At 43.3% G+C, this 20,420-nt stretch overlaps 1 protein-coding gene across 1 annotated transcript in view; it reads right to left on the reverse strand.

The window, feature by feature from the left end:
* Nucleotides 1-250: 250 nt before the first annotated feature.
* The window catches only part of SLC41A3 (solute carrier family 41 member 3), a 61,896-nt gene continuing 41,726 nt past the window's right edge, over nt 251-20,420 (reverse strand). Inside the window, 7 exon segments of the mRNA XM_021707136.1 lie at nt 251-864; nt 867-1,002; nt 2,292-2,440; nt 6,134-6,268; nt 6,924-7,003; nt 8,084-8,228; nt 19,184-19,330. Coding sequence (XP_021562811.1) covers nt 794-864; nt 867-1,002; nt 2,292-2,440; nt 6,134-6,268; nt 6,924-7,003; nt 8,084-8,228; nt 19,184-19,330 — 863 coding nt within the window. The 3' untranslated portion in view covers nt 251-793.

A 20,420-nucleotide genomic window follows, 5' to 3' on the forward strand; every position in this document is an offset into this window, starting at 1 on the left:
GGGGGTTAATAATTTGCATATCTAACAAGTTTCCGGTGACATCGATGTTTTTAGGCTGGAGACCACTTTGAGAAACCGTGCTAGAGAAATAGCAGAGGCTTTTGTAATTTAAAGACCCAAGACTCATGGTTGCATTAACTATCTTTAAAGACATGAAAAGCCAAGTACTAAGTTTTATTTTACACATCTCTGATCATTGAAATATAAACAGAGGCTTTTACTAACAAGAAAGAAAAGAAAAAGAAAAGCATGACAAGATTAAATGCTAGGAGTAGATAAAGGGGTGTGCAAGCCCCATTCTGGGGAGGTTGTACACATTCTCCAGGCACAGCAGCAGAGTGGCCCACTGAGCTCGAATCCGGTGGCAGTTAAGTCACAGCTCAAGAGTCCCGAGGCTTGGGAATAGAAAGAAGCTCCCTCTGCTCTACCCCAATCTGGGGTGCCTGGGCACAGAATAGAGCAAACACATTCTGCAAAGCACACCGGGTATGCCTCTTCCTTAGCTTCTCAGGCCAGAACACCCACATGTGTGCATGCTCACACATTTATTCAGCACCTGGACACCCATATTCACAAATTCAATTGCCATGCTCCTGATCTCAGGGCTTCACCATGGGGTGATGCACCAGCTCCACAGTAAAGGCATGTGTGACCTCCTTAGCAGACTGACAAAAGGCTACTGCAGAGGCAGATGGTCAACCGTCCCAGAGACCTGACAAAAGAGAAACTACATTCTGTACCCTGTTGGTATGAGAGGAAATTCCACTGAACAACCGGAGCCAGCTGGACCCAGTTAGGGAAGACAGGATGCCAGTTCTGAGATGCCATCTAGCTCTGCTGCACTCCTCAGGAACCGGTCAGCAGGAAGCAGAGTGCCAGGAGGCCAGTCCCTAGCAGGTCCCCCAGCCCTGTGAGGTAGGGGATACAGTGGTTGTCCGGATCCAGGGCCTGGTGCCACGTCAGCCGAACCATCACTTCTGCCAGGTACAACAGGATTGTCACCTGTGGTAAAAGCACACAGACGCAAAAGAAGACCAAGTCACACAGCCAGATATAGCCAGGAAACACCAGCTGAGTTTCAAGGGCAGACACCAAGACGGACATGCTGATCCCAGCAGTCCTCCAGCTTCTTTTGGGGCCTAAGCCCAGTTCTGAGCTCATGCGGTGGCTACAGAAGTTGACCCTCACCTGCACTTTCCTAGCCTCCTCCCTGTGGCAGGTCCTGCTCCTCGCATCCTGAAGAGTCAGCAGACCTGCTGCTCCTCACCAGCTGAGCTGGGACCTTCTCTGCTGTATCAGGCTCCACTCACTGGTCTTTGCTGGAACGTTTATTTGGGTTTGCTTGAACCCTTCTCCCTCGGATCGTAAGATGGCCAGTCCTTCCTGAAAGTGCCATGGGGTGGTCCGCACAGCCCTGGTAAGGTCTCACGGCTTCTCAGTCCCCGGTTCAAGCTGACCCTAGCTCTTTCCCTCTGTCTAACTGGAGCCATAAGCTGCTGCTCAGGAAAGTTTCTCAGACTCCCCGAATCCTACCTTTCAGGGTCAGAAACACACTGCAGTTGTAAATGCCATAAACTCAGTGAGAGCAGAAGATGCTCATACCAGCAGCCTGCTCACAGAATTGTCCAGTGCCCAGAGTACTCCCTGCAGAAGTCCCAGGCCCACCAGAGACATCAGCGAGCTGGAGTCTTGGCAGGCAGCGTGCTGAATACTACCCCAACATAGGTACCAGCTCAATCTCCTTCACACCGTCCTCATGGCTGTTTAACCCCAATCAAAGTACAGGTGTGCCATGCAGCAGCACCTCCAGCAGGGGCTTGGTCCGCCCACCCGCTGTCAGTGAGGCCATGGATCACTGGACTCACTCATCGGCCTGCTCCTCAGGAACACACTGCCTCCTCAGGGCTGCTCTTTTTATCCTGACGATGAGTGTGCCGCACGTAGTATGTGGCATGTAGTGCGCAGTGTCTCGCACGCAGCACATGGTGAGGGATGGAATGTGCTGTGTGCAGAGGCACCTAGCATGAGTGTGAGGGGCCCGGTGTCTAGTATAAGTTGTGCAGCATGTAGCATGCTCTGTGTGGTATGCAGTGTGTCATATGCAGAGGCCCCTGTGTCTGGATCATGCCGCTGGATGTGAACAATGTTACTCACTCCTGGAAGATGGGGACCGCGCCCTGCATGTCCCGGAGCCCACACCGCCCACTCCACTCAGCATCTCACCCAGGACAGGGGACAAAGCTTGCTAGCTTCCTAGCCAGCTGCTCTTCTGTTGCTGCAGTCGTGCTTACCTGGATCAGGCCCGCTAGCAGATAGAGCACCACAAAGGTCTTGCTGTTTGTGACTGATTGACCTTCCACCAGGTAGATGACACAGAAGAAAATCAGATGGCCTGGAATTACCAGAATGAGCAGGACTCGAGCTGACACAGAATTTATTTCTGGAAGAAACAGAACCAAGGCCATGTGAACTGCCTGGTAAGAGAGGCCACCTTGGTATGGGATCATCTCCAGTGAGGCATCTACACTCACTCATCCATTTATTCACAAATGTATACTATGAAGCAGGTATGTTCTGGCAGATGGAATACAGTCTTGTCCCTTCCCTCATGGAGCTAATATTTTCGGGTAGAGAGATAAACAAGAACCAAGTCAGCAGAAACAAACAAACAATAAAGCCGTTTCAAACTGTGGCAAGCACTATGAAGAAAATGAAACAGGGTGGATCCGTGTGGGTGAGCTCCTGCAAACGACATTTAACCTGAGATTTGAACTTGGGGGAGAGGATTCTGGGCAGAGGACAAAGAACACACCAAGGGCTTAACGTGGAAACAAGCTTGGGAATGTTGAAGGATATTCCCACACTCCACTCAGGTGCAGTGTTAGTAATCCAGGGAGAGCAATATGCTCACGGGGGACCTCAGGTAGCCCCTTCCCCTATTAAGCCTCTGTGGCCCTGTCAGCACATTTGGGATGTGTTAGTGAGCCTCGGGTTTTCTTTAGACCCCCATGCTCTATGGGTTTGAGACTTTGCAATAAATAGGATAAACCCTGACCCAATCACAAACATTTTTCAAAAAATGTGAATGTGATTGACTTTTCAAACAGAAATAGAGTTCTAATAAAAAGCAAGTCTCTGTTTGTCTCTGAGTTAATATAACGTACTTCACCAAAATAATAAGAAAAAGGAGAAAAAATCATATATAGCTTCAAAGCTAAAAAGTCTACCATAGAATAACATACACACACAGAGAAAGAGTAAGAATGTAGAAGAGTACCAAGATTTATTCATGACAAGAAAACAGACAAGGAATAAAAATATTATTTTAAAAAATTTTAAAAGGAAGAAATAAAACTATGGGAAGCTGGTATGAAAACTCAAGAAAATCTATAGAAAAACTATGTAAACAACAAAAATTCAGTAAAATATTTGGGTGCAAAATAACATAGAAAAAATAAATAGCTTTTCTGTGTACACACGACAAGTTAGAAAACATAAAGGTGACCTTCACTTCTGAACAAGATGGAGTAGACATACTTCTTCCTATTCCTCCCACCAGGAAAAAGTAAAAGTCCCAGACATAATATATTAAACAAATATAAGAAGATTCTGAAAGATGAATAGAAAAGGCAGGTTCGCTAGGGACCTTGGGACATGATGAACTCACGATGGTCATGAGTTCCCTGAATTTTTTTTTTTTTGATTCTTTTTTTTTTTCTTGCCACATGTACCCCAGACAGAGTCCTGGAGAAGTTGGCAACCCACAAATGCCAACAGGAGTAGACCAAAAAAAAGACTCAATAAAAGTCTGCTCTTTTTAGCCAAAGGTCCAAGAAAGGAGCAGCCTAGTAGAAAGAGAACTTTTAGACAATAACAACTCTAGTCAGACACTACAGGAAAAACTGCAACCCCACCTCCATTACTAAAGGTCAAGTGGGGAACCTGGACTTTCACCCTCATCCAGGTGTCATGTGGCATTTCCCCAAGGCTGAGGTGGTACCAGAGAAGGCTGAGTGGAGAGTCAGGACTTGTATCCCTGTCAGCGGTAGTCAGGTCCCCATCTTGTCAGTGACACTATGTGGGGAGCCATGCCAAGGAAACGCTCCTTCTCCCAGGCAGGATGGTGTCAGAGGACGCCTGGTGAGGAAGCTGGACTCCCACTCTGCTCAGCAGTGACAGGGTGTTTCTCTTCCCCCAGGGTATCAGTGGAGGCTGAAATGGGGAACCCCAGGAGGTAAGGCAGTAGGAACATTTCCTTTTTCCCAGTGGTGCAGTGCAGAGGAGGCCAGCTAAAACAGACATTCAAATAAGATCCAAAATCTTGTAACATAATACCCAAAATGTCCAGATTCACTCTAAAATCACCCATCATATCAAAAGCCAAAAAAATCTCAACTTGGATGAGAAAAGAAAACCCACAGACACCAAACTGAGGTGGCACAGATGTCAGAATTACTTGAAAACAATTTTAATGAAGCCAAACAAATGAAAAACAACAAGTCTCAGTAAAGTGACAGAAGATAGAAAGAAAGGTTGGGCATAGTGGTTCATGCCTGTAATCCCAGCACTATGGGAGGTAGGAGGATTGCTTGAGCCCAGGAGTTTGGGACCAGCCTAGGCAACACAGTAAGACCTCATCTCTACACAAAATAAAAAAATTTGCCAGGTGTGGTGCTTGTAGTCCCATCTACTCGAAAGGCTAAGGCAGAACACAGGACATCAAAGTTATGGTAAGCTGTGATCATACCACTGCACTACGGCCTGGGTGACAGAGTGAGAACTTGACTCAAAAAATAAAAAAAAAAAGAAGATAGAAAGAAAAAACAAATGAAAATTTTAGGACTAAATAAATACAATAACCAAAAACACCCCCATACAACTCAATGAATAGGCTCAACAGCAGAAAGGAGAGGACAGAGGAAAAAATTAGTTAACTTGAAGAAAAATGACAGAAATTATCCAATCTAAACAAGGAGAAATTGAGTAGAGTCTTAAGGACTTATGGAACTATAGTAAGAGATCCAACATGCCAACATGCATGTAATTAGAATATCTAAAGAAAAGAAGAAAGAGTAGGGCTGAAAAATATTCAAAGAAACAGCGGTTTCAAATTTCACAAAACATATAACCTGTGTATTCAAGGGAACCCTAAATAGGATAAGCCCTAACAAATACACATCAATACATGTCATAATTCAACTCCTAACAACTAAAAACAAGGTCTTAAAATACATAAGAGAGAAGTACCACCATTCATGTACAGCAAAAAACCACTCGAGCAACAGCAGATTTCTCATCAAGTCAAGGATGTCAAAAGAAGAGGCATATTTTTCAAGCGTTGAAAACAACTATCAACCACAAATTTTATGACCAGTGAAAATACCTTTCAGGAATGTGCCAGCAGGCATACCCAAAAGATGACTAAAGTTCATCACTGAAACAAAGGAAATACAATACATTATGAGAGAAAAAAATCTGACTGCTTCCAGAGGTTCTAAGAGTCAAACCCATTTCTTCACTCGCCTCCAAGACCCTGTATGGCCACCTCCTTCCCCCCTCTGACCCTCGCATCCTTCGTCCCCTCCCCACCATTATGCTCAGGTCTCACTGGCCTTTCAGTTCTCCAAACCTGCCACGTTCCTTCCTGCCTCTTAGCCTTTGCTCAAGCTGTTTCACTGCCTTGAACATGCCTACTGCTCCAGCGCTCCTCTCCCCAACCCCTGCTTGTCCGTAAGGATGAGCTTTCCAACCCCAAGTGCATCTTCTCTAATTATTTTCCATTACATCCCTCACCTTTGCCTTTTGTAACTTACCGCAATTTATAATACAGTGCTCATTTATTTTGTGTTTACCTGCTCTTATATACTGTGTACTCCATGAGGGCAAGAAATCAGGCGTCTCTGTTTCATCACTGTCATCTGACACCTGGCAGACATTCCATAAATATTTGAATGAAGGAAGGAATAAAAGAAAGGCAGGGCTGGAGAGTCAGGTCTCTAGGGCCCTGAAGGTGATCTGTGCTAAGATCAGCACTGGCCTCAAGCATCCATTGCTACAAATACCAGATTAATACCATTGATGTTTGCTTGTTTAAAGAAGTGGCGACATGGCCTCTGGAAGATACCAGACCTACCTGAGGTACAGAAAGTGGAACATGGGTTGGGCCAGAATTTTCTCATCCATTGGGGAAGGACCCCAGGCGTGCTCCAGGTGTGCAGGTAGGTGGAGATCCGGCTAGTCTGGATGGCTACCAGATTGCCACCAACACCTGTGAGGAGAAAACGAATCTGGTTTCTCCTTCTTTGAGTTATGCCCCTTATTTTAAGTTCACTTCCTCTAGGAAGCCTTCCTTGATCAATTCAGAACTTGGTATCTTTTCCTTTCCTTCCACTTGACCACAGATCTTGTATGGCACCGAGTCAGGGTGGCCCAGACCTTACAAGTGAGGTATCGAGGGAGTAACTGCATCACCTTGACAGACGGCATCTCTAAAGGTAAGGGGAGTGTGACTGGCAAAGTAGTTTCTCACTTTAAGGAGTTCTCAATGTCTGTTGTTCCCATTTTTATGTCTATGTGAACCCCAGTTCTGAGTTCAGTCAGCAGGTGCCAACAAAGCCTGGGTTAGATTCCATGTACCTTCAAGGCGTGGTGTTTGGTTCTGTTTGGAGGGCTCACGTCTCAGTGATGCCCCCTGAGAAACTGGGTCTGGGATGCTGAGAGCAGGGCTTCCTCCCTGGGTCTCCTTTCCTTCTGAGAAACACAAGCTCCAGCAGCCCCTGCTGGGCAGCAGTCCGTTCACAGCTTGGCTGCCCAACTGCCTCTGTGGGCCTGGGCCAGGCCTCTGAAGTCTGCGGTTCAGGTCCAACCCAGTCCTGGCAGGCCAACCCAGCCCAGGGACCCATGGGAACCCCTCAGATACCCACCACATATGACAGGGGTGAACACGGCCATGCCTTGGTATTGCTGTTTAGAACTGGTTTTGCTCAGGATGAGCCCTCCAAAACTGGGGAGAGAGCAGACGGCAGTCAAGGGATCAGAGAAAGCACACTTGGAGTGGCCTTGCAGAGTGCCACCCAAACTGCCTCATTAGCCTGGCTTCCCAGCCTTGGCACTTTGCTCTCTCCTACACAAAACATTTGCGGCAGCTAAGCTGGTCTCTCCCCACTGTCCCGTGCCTCCTGCTCATGCATTTCCATCTCCATCTCCATCTCCATTCTGAGTCTCAACTGCTCCAGAAGGCCGCCGGAGAATGTCAACCCATCACAAAACCAACAAGCGAATGCCTTTCCAAGGCCACACAGCTGGCTGGGCTCTGTCCCACAGAAGCTACTGAACTGTGACTGAGATGCTCTTTAGTGGGAAACAGGGCCTGCATGAGTCTCATCACATTCCCACCCCTTGCTCTCAGAAAACATCACAGCAAGATCTTGCTCCCATGGGCCACGATAGTTTAGCCAAGGCTTTCCTACCCCTTGGAACTTTTTAGAGCCCTGGAGAAGTTAGGCCAATGTGTATAAGGAGCTCAGCAGCCCTCTAAAAGCAAAGATGCCAAGTCAAAGCTAGGAAAACATGTCAGAATGCACTGGGGTGGCCCCCATCAAAGTCTGCTAGCAGGAAAGGGGACTCAAGGGCTGGGCAGAGGGTGGAAGACCTGGGCACACCTGAAGGCTCTAAGGATTCTGAGGGGAACTCATCTCACAGCCCTCTAGGTCCCACCAGCAGCCATGTTGGGGACAAGGGCCCAGTGTAGGAGGGCCGGCCTGAAAGCCAGCGTCCCACTGCACCATGCTAGGCAGGGAAGCTCCAGCGCACTCATCGAATGCTCCTAGCTTTGGCTCTCCCTGGCTCCTTGGTACTCTGGCAACTGCCAACAGGGGAGCCTCTCTTAGACTGAATAGGGCCCAGAGTTCTTGGTGAAACGAGAGACGAAAGCAAAAAGAAGCTGACGAAACCTGCACTGGGAGTCACTGAAGGAGTCTGTGGCTACAATCCACCCCCAGCCCCGACCCCAAGGCACTGAGCGTCATTGCCATTCCTGGGGGCTTCACGGCTCCCAGGGAGAGAAGCCCTTGTTACCGCCCACCTGCTGATGACCATGGCTAGGATGATTGGGAACCAGCCGAACTTCAGGATCTTCGTGATGGGTGGACTCTGTTTGGCAATGAGGACCCACAGTGGGGTCAGAGCCATGAAGCCAATGCAGACCAGCGTTGTCAGATATGGACTGTCTGAAAAGACAAAGGGGGCATGTGCAGCTTGCATGACCAAGGCTAACGTAGGGACAGGGACTAGGCTTCCCAGGTAGGGGAGGGGACTGGGAATTAAGGACACCAGAAGTCTGAGGATATTCCTGTCTTCATCGGTTCAGGGTGGACTACCCTGCTATACTTTCCAAAGAACACTCACCATCCCATCAAGCAACTAGAAAGACTTCCCTCTATCTTGAATTCCTGCCATATCCACCACCACATCTCAGATGTTGGTGTGATTTCCCCCACATAAAGTACCCTGCTAGTATCAGTATCTTCCCACCCCAACATTACTGTAGTCAGTAGTACTACGTATGGGACGCACCATGAGCCAGCACCACGTTCAGCACTTCACGTGCAAGATCTTACTTCATGTTCCCAACAGCCTTGCTCAGACAGGTGCCAGAAGGAGACAGACGTGCCAAGGTGCATGCCCAGGACAGGCAGTCAGCAAGCAGCCAAGTCAGGGCTACGGCCTGGGTCTCTGGAAAGCCAGAGCCGGCCACTGGATGCCAACCATGGTCCTGGCTGAATCCAATCCAAGGCTACCACCACAGTGACCACATCTTTCATAGGGCAGAGTCCACAGTCAGCCTGGCAGCTCGGGTCCCCATCTCATCTTCTCCAGCTGGTGGGAGGACATGAAGAAGCACTGGAATCTGAGGCAGTCGATTGCTACCTGGGGCCAGGCCAGAGCTGACATACCAGGGCACCCCTGGCATTCCTTCCCTTCCTGTCTCACGTTCCATGTGTGTGTGTTACCTCCCACCAGCAAATAGAACAAGACACCAACTTTTTCTAGAACAATCCTCGCCACCCCACCCTCCCGAGGGTAGGCTCAGGGGTCAGGGGAGTTGCACACCACTACTGCTGAGGGGACCCTGATGCTCAGGATGCCCAGGCATGGGTCTGTGTCCCATACCCTCCCTTTCTGGTTGGCGTCTTCAGGAGTACCCCCTCTTTCCTTCTCTGCACTAAAGGGTCATGGTCTGTTCTTCTGCCATAAGGTGCCTGAGGCTGGCTATAGGCAAGATACCCCGTGGTGTGAGTGACCAGACCCTGCCCTGTCCCAGGAGATAGAGCCATGTTCAGCAAGCTCTAAACAGGTCTCTGAAGCTCAGGAAAACAGCAGACTGCAGAAGCATCTCCACACAGGACAATTTTGAGTACAGTCCAGGTTTTCCACAGGTACTTACTTACAAGCCTCTACAGGTCCTGCTTCACAGTCTCCCCAGCATGGCAATACACACTCCCCCCTTGAGTCTATGCTCCCAGGTGGCCATCTTCAAGCTTTGAGCTTCAATTAACTGTATACCTAATCACAATGAACTGTATATTTAAACATATTTTCTGAATCTTAAGGTAGACATTTTTTGCAAACCAGATGGGATCCAAAGCAGACTGCCAATGATCTCTGTCACTTCACCAACAGTCAGAGCCCTGGTACCAGCAGGAATGAATTTCACTCTTCTGACCTCAACAGAGCCAGTGGCGATCTCTGGTAAGGCCCTTCTTGGTCCCAGTCTTCATGGGCTTAGTTGGGGATTCAGACTTTATTTGAGATACACACATTTCTAATTCAATGGGCATTAGAATTGAAGCTCTACTGTAAGGTGGGAGCTTCATTTGTTATTACCTAGAGATTCTCCTGACTGCAGATGTGTGGTTTTCACCTTTCTCTGAGGTTAAGGTTTTGTCTTACTCAAAGTTTGTAATCTGTTCTCTGATTCAAAAATTTGGTCAAGGAGAAAACAGTATTGCTATAGGCCAAAAGCAAGGGTTGCTTGTTTATGACAAGAGTAGTTTTTAATAGAATAATAAAACTAATTTGCTTTCCTTATTCTACAATGATTAATCAAGCTAAATAGTAAGGCTGCTTAGATTTAAAAGCACACATTTTTCCCCTCTCATCACCTTGCATTGCCTGCAGGAGTTATACCCCTCCTCCATTCCTTTGCTTAAGATCTCTAAACTGGCTTGTAGGCCAATCTTACCTAATAAAACTGCTGGTAACTGAAGCCCAGCATCAGATCAGCAGATATTTGGAGCACAGAGGAACTGAGTGAACTCTGAAGAAGCAGGTGGAATTTAGATAAGAGTCTTCAAACTCCTTTGAAGTGGATTGTCCAGGACTCTGCTGAAATCTTTAGATTCTTAGGAGTGTACACCTTCTGAATGTACACCCCCTCTCCCAAGTACTTTAAAGGTTTAAACTTTAATCATTAGTCAGGTATAGTATGTTACACACTTATTGCTCTGTGTGTAATAAATCTTGAATTACAAGAAGTGCAGTATACAAGAATTATTAGTAGAGACTGTAACATCAAGAAAGTGAGATTAGTGAAAAAACCAGCCTGCTGTTTCAGATATTATCTGAACACTAATATGAGTTAATAGTCATAGGAAAAGAAAGATCACCCAAAACACTGAGTAATGATCTTGCTATACATAAGTCCTGTTAATTAAGGTAGATAAGAATGAATGTTTGATAGTACAGTGGCTCAAGCCTGTAATCCCAGCACTTTGGGAGGCCAAGGTGAGGGGACTGCCTGAGCCCACAGGTTCCAAAACAGCCTGGGCAAGACCTCATTTCTAAAATAAATTTTAAAAATTAGCTGGGTGTGGTAGCGCACGCCTGTAGTTCCAGCTACTTGGAAGGCTGAGGCGGAAAAGATCGCCTGAGACCAGCAGGTCGACTCTAGGGTGACTGTGAGTGCACCACTGCACTCTAGCCTGGGCAATGGAGTGAGACTTCAACTCAAAAAAAAAAAGAATGTTTGATTATAAATATTGGAAGGAAAGTGTATCTCTTTGAACAAGTTCCAGCTATGATGTGGGCTTATTCCCTGTTACCCTGGGTACAAAATAAACCCATTTTCTCCCAGCCCTCCACCTCTCAATACTAATTAACGTGAGAGAGAGCAGCTAGTCTAGTTCTACCAGAACAGTTTCCTTCTAAAAATAGAAAGTGAAATCTTTGTGGTTTAAATGAAAAATCTGTAATCTTTAAAACTGGCCAGATTCTGAAGTTCAGTTTAATTGACAAATCTAAACTTAAAATTCTTCCCACTGGATCTTTTTTGGTCATTCAAAAGGAAAGTCTAAATTATAGGCAATCTTACTTCTACAACTAAGTCTTCTTTCTTAAGGTGAGATTCACCACTAGAAAACACCAGCTAGATTCATGTTTAACACTCACAGTGCCTTTTTACGCAAATATTTGGGAAAATGGGTCTCATATAACTCATGACGATCCCACAATGGTCAAAATGTGGTACCTTTGAAATACCTAGTTCATCTATACTATATATTAGAAAAGGTGCTGGGCACGGAGACTCACACCTGTAACCCCAGCACTTTGGGAGGTGGAGATGAGAGGATTGCCTGAGCCCAGGGGTTCGAGACCAACCTGGGAAAATTGACAAGACTTTGTTTCTACAATAAATAAAAAAAATTAGCTGGGCATGGTGGCACACACCTGTAGTTCCAGTTACTTGGAAGGCTGACGTGGAAAGATCATCTAAGGCTAACAGGTCAAGGCTGCAGTAGCCATGAGTGTGCCACTATACTCCAGTCTAGGCGACAAAATGAAACACCTATTCAAAATAATAATAATAAAATAAAATAGAAAGGGAGAGCTATCTTTTTCAGTGGTCCTTCTAAAAGAGGTTCCATTTTTTAGAAGCTTCTAAAAGAAGTTCTGATAAAGTCATTTCTTTAGAGGAGGAACACAGGAAATAAACTGTCTAAAACAATTTCTGAGTTTCAAAATGCTACTGAAATTTCTTTCTTCTTCCCTCAGCTCCTCCTTCTATTCATCTTTCATTAATTGAACTGGCTTGCCCAGATTTATCTCTTCTCTCTCCTTCTCCTCCTGCTTCTGCTGTTCTGGTTCTGTTTCTTGAACAAGTGGAACTTAAAGGCATAATTAAAGAATTTCCTGATCCTCACCAAGACCCTATTGGATTTGTGGAGAATTCAAATAAAACATTTGAATCAAATGTAAAACATTTGAATCAAATAAAACTTATGATACCAGGTTCTATGATTAATATCAAATGGTTCATGTGTTGGCATCAGAAAGTAAAGCTAAAGAATGGCTAGAAAAGAAGAATTAGAAAAACCCCTTGAAATACTTGCAAAAGTCAAATCCTTGACTGGGCTACTTCTCAAACTCATGATTTGGTTAATCTTGCCAATCAGATGTCTTGTACTTTAAATTTTCAGAGGTTCATTGTGGGCATGTCCATGAGGTTGCAAAAGCTGTACCTGAAACCAAAAAGTAGTCAGCTAGAATCAGGCTGGGTACATTGGTTCACGCCTGCAATCCTAGTGCTTTGGGAGCTGGGGGTGAGAGGACTGCCTGAGCCCAGGGATTCAAGAGCAGCCTGGGAAACATGGCAAGACCTTGTCTCTACAATAAATCAAGAAAACTTAGCTGGGCATGGTGGCGCACACACGTAGTTCCAGCTACTTGGAAGGCTGAGAAAGAAGGATCACCTGAGCCCAGTAGGTTGAGGCTGCAGTGGTCATGAGCATGCCATTGCATTCCAGCCTGGGAAATGGAGTGCAATTCCAATCCCCCCCCCCAAAAATAGTCAACTAGAATCAAATACAACAATGTCACAAAGTGATACTCTACACTCTTCTCAACTCCAATTTCATAAATGGGTTAGATGAGGAATTAGTGCTAGTAGCAAAAAGACAATGCCTTAGCTGGGCTCCTTCTCAAATTCATGATTTGGTTGATCTTATTGATCAGCTGTCTTACACTTTGACTAAAGAAAAGAGAGTAAGGAAAGCCAAACAAAAGACTAAGTCTAATGAGATTGTGAATTTACAATTAACAACTATCTACCCAATCTGGACCACCAAAATATCCCTAGGGAGCCTCAAAATCAACCTAACCTTTCATTTACTAACCTTGCAATTACTGCAGAAAGCCTAGACATTCCAAAAGTATTGTAGATTATACTTGTATAACACCCACCATCTTCTCTCAAAAAGGATAAAACATTTAGAATTAGAGGATAAAACAGATTAGGTTCAACATTTTTTTCATATCTGACCCTGTTAACTCACAAATCGCAATGCATATGGTCACAGAGTATACTACATTATTAAATAATAAAGAATGACAAGAGCTGTTTTTAAGTAGCACCTGATCTCTTTGCATTTTAAGGTATCAGGGAGTACTCCGTACTAAGAGAGAGAACTTGACTTTTGCATATCAGAAAAATAGAAACAAACTCAAATGCCTTTTAGCTCACATGTCTTATGTACATCTTTGGTAAACAAGACTAGTTTAATATTGCTTTAATGAAAACAGCAGTGTCTTCTGATTAACAAAACATGTATTTAACAGCAGGGTTACTGCCTAGGTGGCAACAGCCTGGCACCTGCAGGCTGATAGCTAACTTGGTTCAATGAACTACTCAAGCATAATTGTTAGGAATGAATGAATGAAGTGAATGTAAATGGAATAAACATTTATAAATGAACTTTCCAAAGTTTGAAAAATCTTTTCAAAGTCATGTTATATTAAATTAAGTACTAGATAATCATAACATGTCTGAGTCACTTATATGGTTAAATATATTTAGATCTATTAATAAACAAAAAAAATTGAGAAAACATCTTTCTAAAAATTATGAAATGGTTTTCATCTACAAATAATGGTATTAAATGGTTCAAAATTATTTACATCCTAGGCTTTTTACTGAAAATTATGATTCCTAAGAGTTAAAACTGTAGTTTACATATGTAATTAAAGCGACTAGATATAAGAGAAACAATTCTATACATGGAGTATATAAAGAAAGTAGGATGTATTTTTGGTATAGAAAGTTAAAAAAAAGAGAATAATTTTCCTCTTTTGCATGCTAGACAACTTTATGGTAAGGAGGAAAGCAAATTTTTGTCCTAAGGTAGAATGCAATATAAAAAGAAAGTATAGGACAAAATTGAAGTTTTAAGCAAATTGTGGAAGGTGTGTGGAAAATTAATCTCATAAAAGAAATTTTTTGTGTAATCAAGTTGGTTAAAATTAGAAGAGAATCATTTGTAAGGCTGCCCAAAAATTGAGCATTAATATCAAAAGCACACAGGGACAAGGCAAGAATCTGGGTCTGTGACAGACCACAGGACTTCCTCAAAGTGTTGCTATATTCTTTAACATAAAATTGTAAGAGGTTATAAAAGATTTGTGGAAATTTTATCATGTGTGGTCAAAGCTGACTGAAATTGTGTGGATTTGTTTATAAGGTTTTATGAAAATTACCTTTAGTACTGATAGCATGGTAATATCACACAAAAGTAAAATATGACTTTCTTCTTTAATCAGGATTTCATGTAGAACTAATAAGAGATAGTAAAATATTTGTTTACCTTATAAGTAAACTGCAAAAAAAAAAAAAGGGTGTGGGGAGAAGGAGAGATTTGCCTCATGCTTTTCTGTATTAGGTCTCCTGAATGGAAACCGAGGGTCATCTTTATCAAAGAATACAAGTGTTTACTTTTTAAAATCTTATAATTTGGGCTGAATGAACAACTACTATTTTATAGTGAGCTGTGATCCTATCTTGATCATGTATTTTAAAACTTTATTATTTTAATATTAAGTATTAAACACTTAATACTTTATATACTTTCCATAACTAAATTTCAAAATCTAAAATTAAGTCTTTTGACCCACACTAAGTTGGACATAACAAATAAAACCCCCTGGTAGCCCAATAGCGGCATATTTGGCTTATTTGGTGTATTAAAATTATACAGAAAGCATTGTCATATAAGAAATGGTGTTTAACTTTCTTTGAGTTGTGCTTATATAAGTGTTATTAATATGTATTCCAAAATTATATGAGATTCCTAAACTTCTGATATGTCTTGGTATATATTGTTAGTCATAATTATGACTATTAAGTTTACTATTGTAAGGCACAGAAAAAAGCAAATTTTCTTATCAATTGTGCCTTTAGACATGAATTATTCAAGCATAATTGTTAATAATGGATGAATTAAAGGAGCTGGGTGCAGTGGCTCACACCTGTAATCCTGACACTTTGGGAGGCCAAGGTGAGAGAATTGCCTACGCCAGGAGTTTGAGGCTGGCCTGAGCAACTTGGCAAGACCTCGTCTCTACAATTAAAAAAAAAAAATTAGCCGGTGTGGTGGTACACACCTGTAATTCCAGCTACTTGGAAATCTGAGGTGGAAGGCTTGCCTGAGGCCAGCAGGTCCAGGTTGCAGTGGCACTGCTCTCCAGTTTTCCAGCTTGGGCAACAGAATGAGACTCCGACTCAAAAAAAAGGCCAGACACGGTGACTCACACCTGCAATCCCAGTACTTTGGGAGGTGAAGGTGAGGGGACTACCTGAGTTCAGGAGTTCGAAACCAGCCTGGGCAACATACCAAGACTTTGTCTCTACAATAAGTTTTTAAAAATTGGCCAGGAGTGGTGGTGTGTGCCTGTAGTTCCAGCTACTTGGAAGGCAGAGGCAGAAGGATCACCTGAGCCCAGCAGGTCAAGGCTGCAGTGGTTGTGAACGTGCCATGGCACTCCAGCCTGGGTGACGGAATGAGACGCTGAGTCAAAAAAAAAAAAAAGAAAGAATGTAAATGGAATAAAAGTTTATAAATCAACTTTTCAAAGTTTGAAAATCTTTTCAAAGTCATGTTATATTAAGAAACAGATAATCATAGTGTTTTGTCTAAAACAGCAACTCAAAGTACTGCCAACAAGGAAAAAAACCTAAGTCTTTTGTCATGGACAATCATTGTTTTACTTTGATTCTTCTCAAAAAGTGGCTTATAATCAGCTAACAGTCTAAAAGTTGCATCTTCTTCAAGGAAATTCACAGGAAAAGACCCTGCCAAGTACTCTTGAGTACAAGTTTCTGATAACTTTAGAGATTATGTCTTTGGACTAGGTAAAAACTTCTAAAATGCTAACAAAAAAACTGATGTGTTCATGAAAATTGCTAAGCCAATATAAAACAGAACAAGAATTAATTACATTGGACTAACCTGATAGAGGATTAAAATGATTTTTTGTGACTTTTTTGTTTGAAACATTGCTGACTCCTTTATATTTTATTTTCCAGAGTCAAGAAAATTTTCTTCTTTTGAGTTATTTATAAATTACAGCAATTGAATAAAGTATACTTTTGTGAGCAAAATTAAAACATATATACCTTGCCGGGCTCGGTGGCTCAGCCTGTAATCCCGCACCTTTGGGAGGCTGAGGTGAGTGGATTGCCTGAGCCCGCGGGTTCAAGACCCGCCTGGGCAGCGAGACCTCATCTCTACAATAAATCAAAAAATCAGCTGGGCGTGGTAGCGCATGCCAGTAATTCTGGCTACTTGGAAGGTTGAGGCGGAAGGATCGCCGGAGCCCAGCAGGTCGAGGCTACGGTGGCCGGGAGCAGCCACTGCATTCCAGTCAGGGCAACAGAGTGAGACTTCAACTCAAAAAACAAATTTTATATATATATAAAAATATATATATATAAAAATATATATATTAAAAATACACACACACACACACACACACACATATATATATATACACCTTTTTCTCTATCTGATTCCTCCAAAACTTGGAAACTATTCATATTCTTATTTTATGGCAATAGAGTTATTTTCATACATTCAATAAGAATAAGTTTTCTTTCAGGGACAACTAGATCAGGAGGAAGAAATAACATATTTTTGTTTTGTAGCAGGACACATTAGAGACACTGGTAGTTTCACCAAGATTTTGATTGGAATGGCATATTTTCAGACATGACCAGACTGTTTTGAAGAATTGAGGTTGAGTTTATAGAGCTGCAAAAAAGCCCCTTGGAAAGACTGACCTAGTACTATACATGGTTCCCTTACAAGGTTCCTGATCTTGCAATAAATAAAGAATGTCACTTTCAGATAGATCCAGGAATCTCAAGATAGTCTGGGACCATGAAAAGAAAGGAATGCACCCAATTTGTACAGGTATTAGAGACGGCCTGAGGGTACATCCTTGGCTTGGCCTTCTAGCCCTGAAGGCTTTTAAAAATCTATTTCAGATTCCTTATGAAAGTTCCGGCAAAGCCAAATTAAGAGAGCCCAAATGACCATCCACTATTCTTGTTGACCTTTATGCAAATAATCAGGCCAAGTATAATATAAACACTCATTTTGCAAGTAAATTGATCCTACCATGATTTTTCTTTGATGGAAATTTAAAAAAAGAGAAAGAAGAATTATTTTTTCAGAAGAAAACTATAGCACACCTCTTATTACATTCCAGCCCTGACCGTTATTCTGAGTTTGTATTATTTTCCTACAGCTTGGACTAAATCCTGAATTATATCCTGGCTATAAGTCTCTAAAGAAGGACTGGATTTTAATTTTTTTCATAATGTTTTTAGTTGATTCCCCCACTGGAATAGGTTTTTGTTGTTCTGGCATACACATTCTCTTTTTTATTATAATTCTTTTATGCATTATATTTCTATTACGTATCTCTCGTTTTTTTACTTCTCCCATGAAAACCAAACTCATGGTATTCTGAAGACTAGAGATGATTCAACAGCTGACAGTAGCTATATTCAGTGACTCATTGAGTGAGGTTTCATTTTTGTCACACTGTGACGTCAACCCAATTCGGTTTTTGGCACTCTTAGTCACTGAGACGCATACTCTAGCCCTCCCCCACCACCCTCATTCCCCACCTCCACCCTCCACCCCAAGGGAAAGGTCCATCCAAGAATGAGCCCTCCTAGCAATGCAGGACTAAACTCCTGAACATAAAAGGAGCCAAAAACATTAGATGAACTCTCTAGAATGCTTTCTTCAAAATATCTTGATGAAAAGGGGGAAAATGAAAATAGCTCAGAGCAGTCTCAGCTATGTAAGGTATGCAAAATTTAGCAGGCCCAGAGAGACAGGAGTACGGGATTTCAGTCAGGTAACCCCCATGCCCATGAGTGGGGCAACTGTTCAAAGGTATGTTGTTCCTGATAAGCTGCCTTCTTATTCCTGGAATTTATGACATGAAGAACAATGTATTGCCAATCATCCCATTACCCTATATCCTAAAGTTTGCTCTCCAACCTGACTCTAGCATAACAGAATACATACAGAAGATTTATGGCCCTCCAAAGCCATCTCTTATGGATTCTCAGACTCCAGGAAGTCTTGTAAGACATTTACCTATCCTCCCTGAAGATCTGCCACATACAGGTCTTTATCTACATATCAACACACCTGGAATTTTCCACCCCCTTATCTTAACAAAGCATCTTCTCTACTGATGTCCCAAATCCTTAGATAGGAACTGCAAATTACCAGTCAAGAAAGCTTTGAATCCACCTATAGCCTGCAAATCGCCTATGGCCTGCAAATCCCTGCTAAGAAACCATAGTACACAAGTTGGGTGCAAAAGTTCCCACTCAGCCACGGTGGTGACCAGCTCCAGGGTCCCTCCTCCTTGGCCCCCCACTTACCTTTGTGTTTATAAAAGAAGCTGCTTTTATTGAAACTGGGTAATTTATAAGGAAAAGGGATCTCTTACAATTGTGGAGCCGAGGAGCCCAAGGTTAAGGGGCTGCAACTGGTGAGGGCCTTCTTGCTGGTAGGGACTCTCTGCAGAATCTCAAGGTAGCACAGGGCATCAACATGGCAAGGGGGCTGAGCACGCTAAGGGGCTCAGGGCTCTCATCTTATGAAGTCACCAGTTCTACTCCCATGACAACCCATATATCCATTCATCTGATCATCTCTTAAAGGTACCAATTTTCATTGCTGCCATCATGTTGGGGATTAAGTTTCTGACACATGAAATTTGAGTGACACATCCAAACCATAGCACAGGAGTTGGGTGTAAAAGTGCCCACTCAGCCATTGTGGTGACTCGTTCCTGGACCCCTCTTCCTCGGAGATCCTTTTCTTACCTTTGTGTTTATAAAAGAAGCTGCTAACCAAAGCCAAAATGGACAGTGTGATGAGGTCTCCCAGGCTGGCTGCAATAGGTGTGGCAATGTTGTCCGGGTTGACCCCGAGTTTTCGAGCGCCCATCACTATACAGACCATTAGCATCCCTGGAGAGGAAGAGATGAGAGAAGAGACTCAAATCCCTGAGAAGACTCAGCAGCACAGGGAGGATGTCACTGAGACAGGAATGGCAGGTGACAGGGAGGCCACTCATTAACTTGTCTCCATCCACATGAGCTTAGATGTAGAGCGAGGCTGTGGCAGGATGCAGCAAATGGTCAAATATATGTCTTGTATGATTGAGTGAATAAACACAGAAACACGTAGCTGGTTCAGGATCAGCAGTTGGCTTCATGGCAATCACTAACCCAGGGCAGGAAAGGAGTTGATAGCAGTTAAAGGTATTTCCTTTTGAAAGGCAAGTTGCAACTTTAAAGGCCCGCCCAGAGCCAGGCAGGTTTTGTTTAAGAAAGGCCAAATGGCCCAGAGACTGGCTATTTCATGGAAACGGAAAAGAGTCTTATCTAAAACCCTCCTTCTGAAGTTGACAGTTTACAAGCCTGCAGTTCCTGGAAACCATTTGTTCTTTGAAAATTCTGATTTTGCTGAGTACAACCTTGTAAAATTCCAAAGGAAATATGTAATCACTCAACAAGACCCCCTCCCTTACCTAAACGAGGGTATAAGACCCCACATCTCCTGTTCTGGGGTGCTTGAGTTTGATTTGAATGCATGAAATTCTCGGTCCGCTGTGCTAGCCAGCGTAATAAAGGGCCACTTCCTATAATAGTCTCGGTGTCACGATCTCTCTATTTTTCCTGCTACAAGGCCTCCCCAACTTTCAGAGCTTTTCCCACTACACTGGAGGCCTGAGAAGACTGGGAGCACAGACTCCACTTTGCATCCTATGGACGTGATGCCAAGGAGGAACCCACTGAGAGACTCAAAGGACTTAAAAGAATTATACTTGCTATGAAAGAAACTTTTACTGTATTTTATAAATCCCTACCTCAAACCCCGTAAGACTAGGGATATGTAAGGCACCTAACTGTGACTGTAAAGTTACGAAGTGTTTGCAGTGTTTGTACTTAGAACTTTGTTAAGTTTAGTTTTTGTTTGTCCCATAATAACCATGTTAATTGAAATAACCGGCTTCTTCTACTGGCAGTGTGTGAATGTTAAGCAAAAAGCCCCTCC

The sequence above is a fragment of the Carlito syrichta genome, unplaced genomic scaffold (assembly GCF_000164805.1).
Source record: "Carlito syrichta isolate Samal-C Ts95f unplaced genomic scaffold, Tarsius_syrichta-2.0.1 Scaffold316392, whole genome shotgun sequence".
Classification (NCBI taxonomy): domain Eukaryota; kingdom Metazoa; phylum Chordata; class Mammalia; order Primates; family Tarsiidae; genus Carlito; species Carlito syrichta.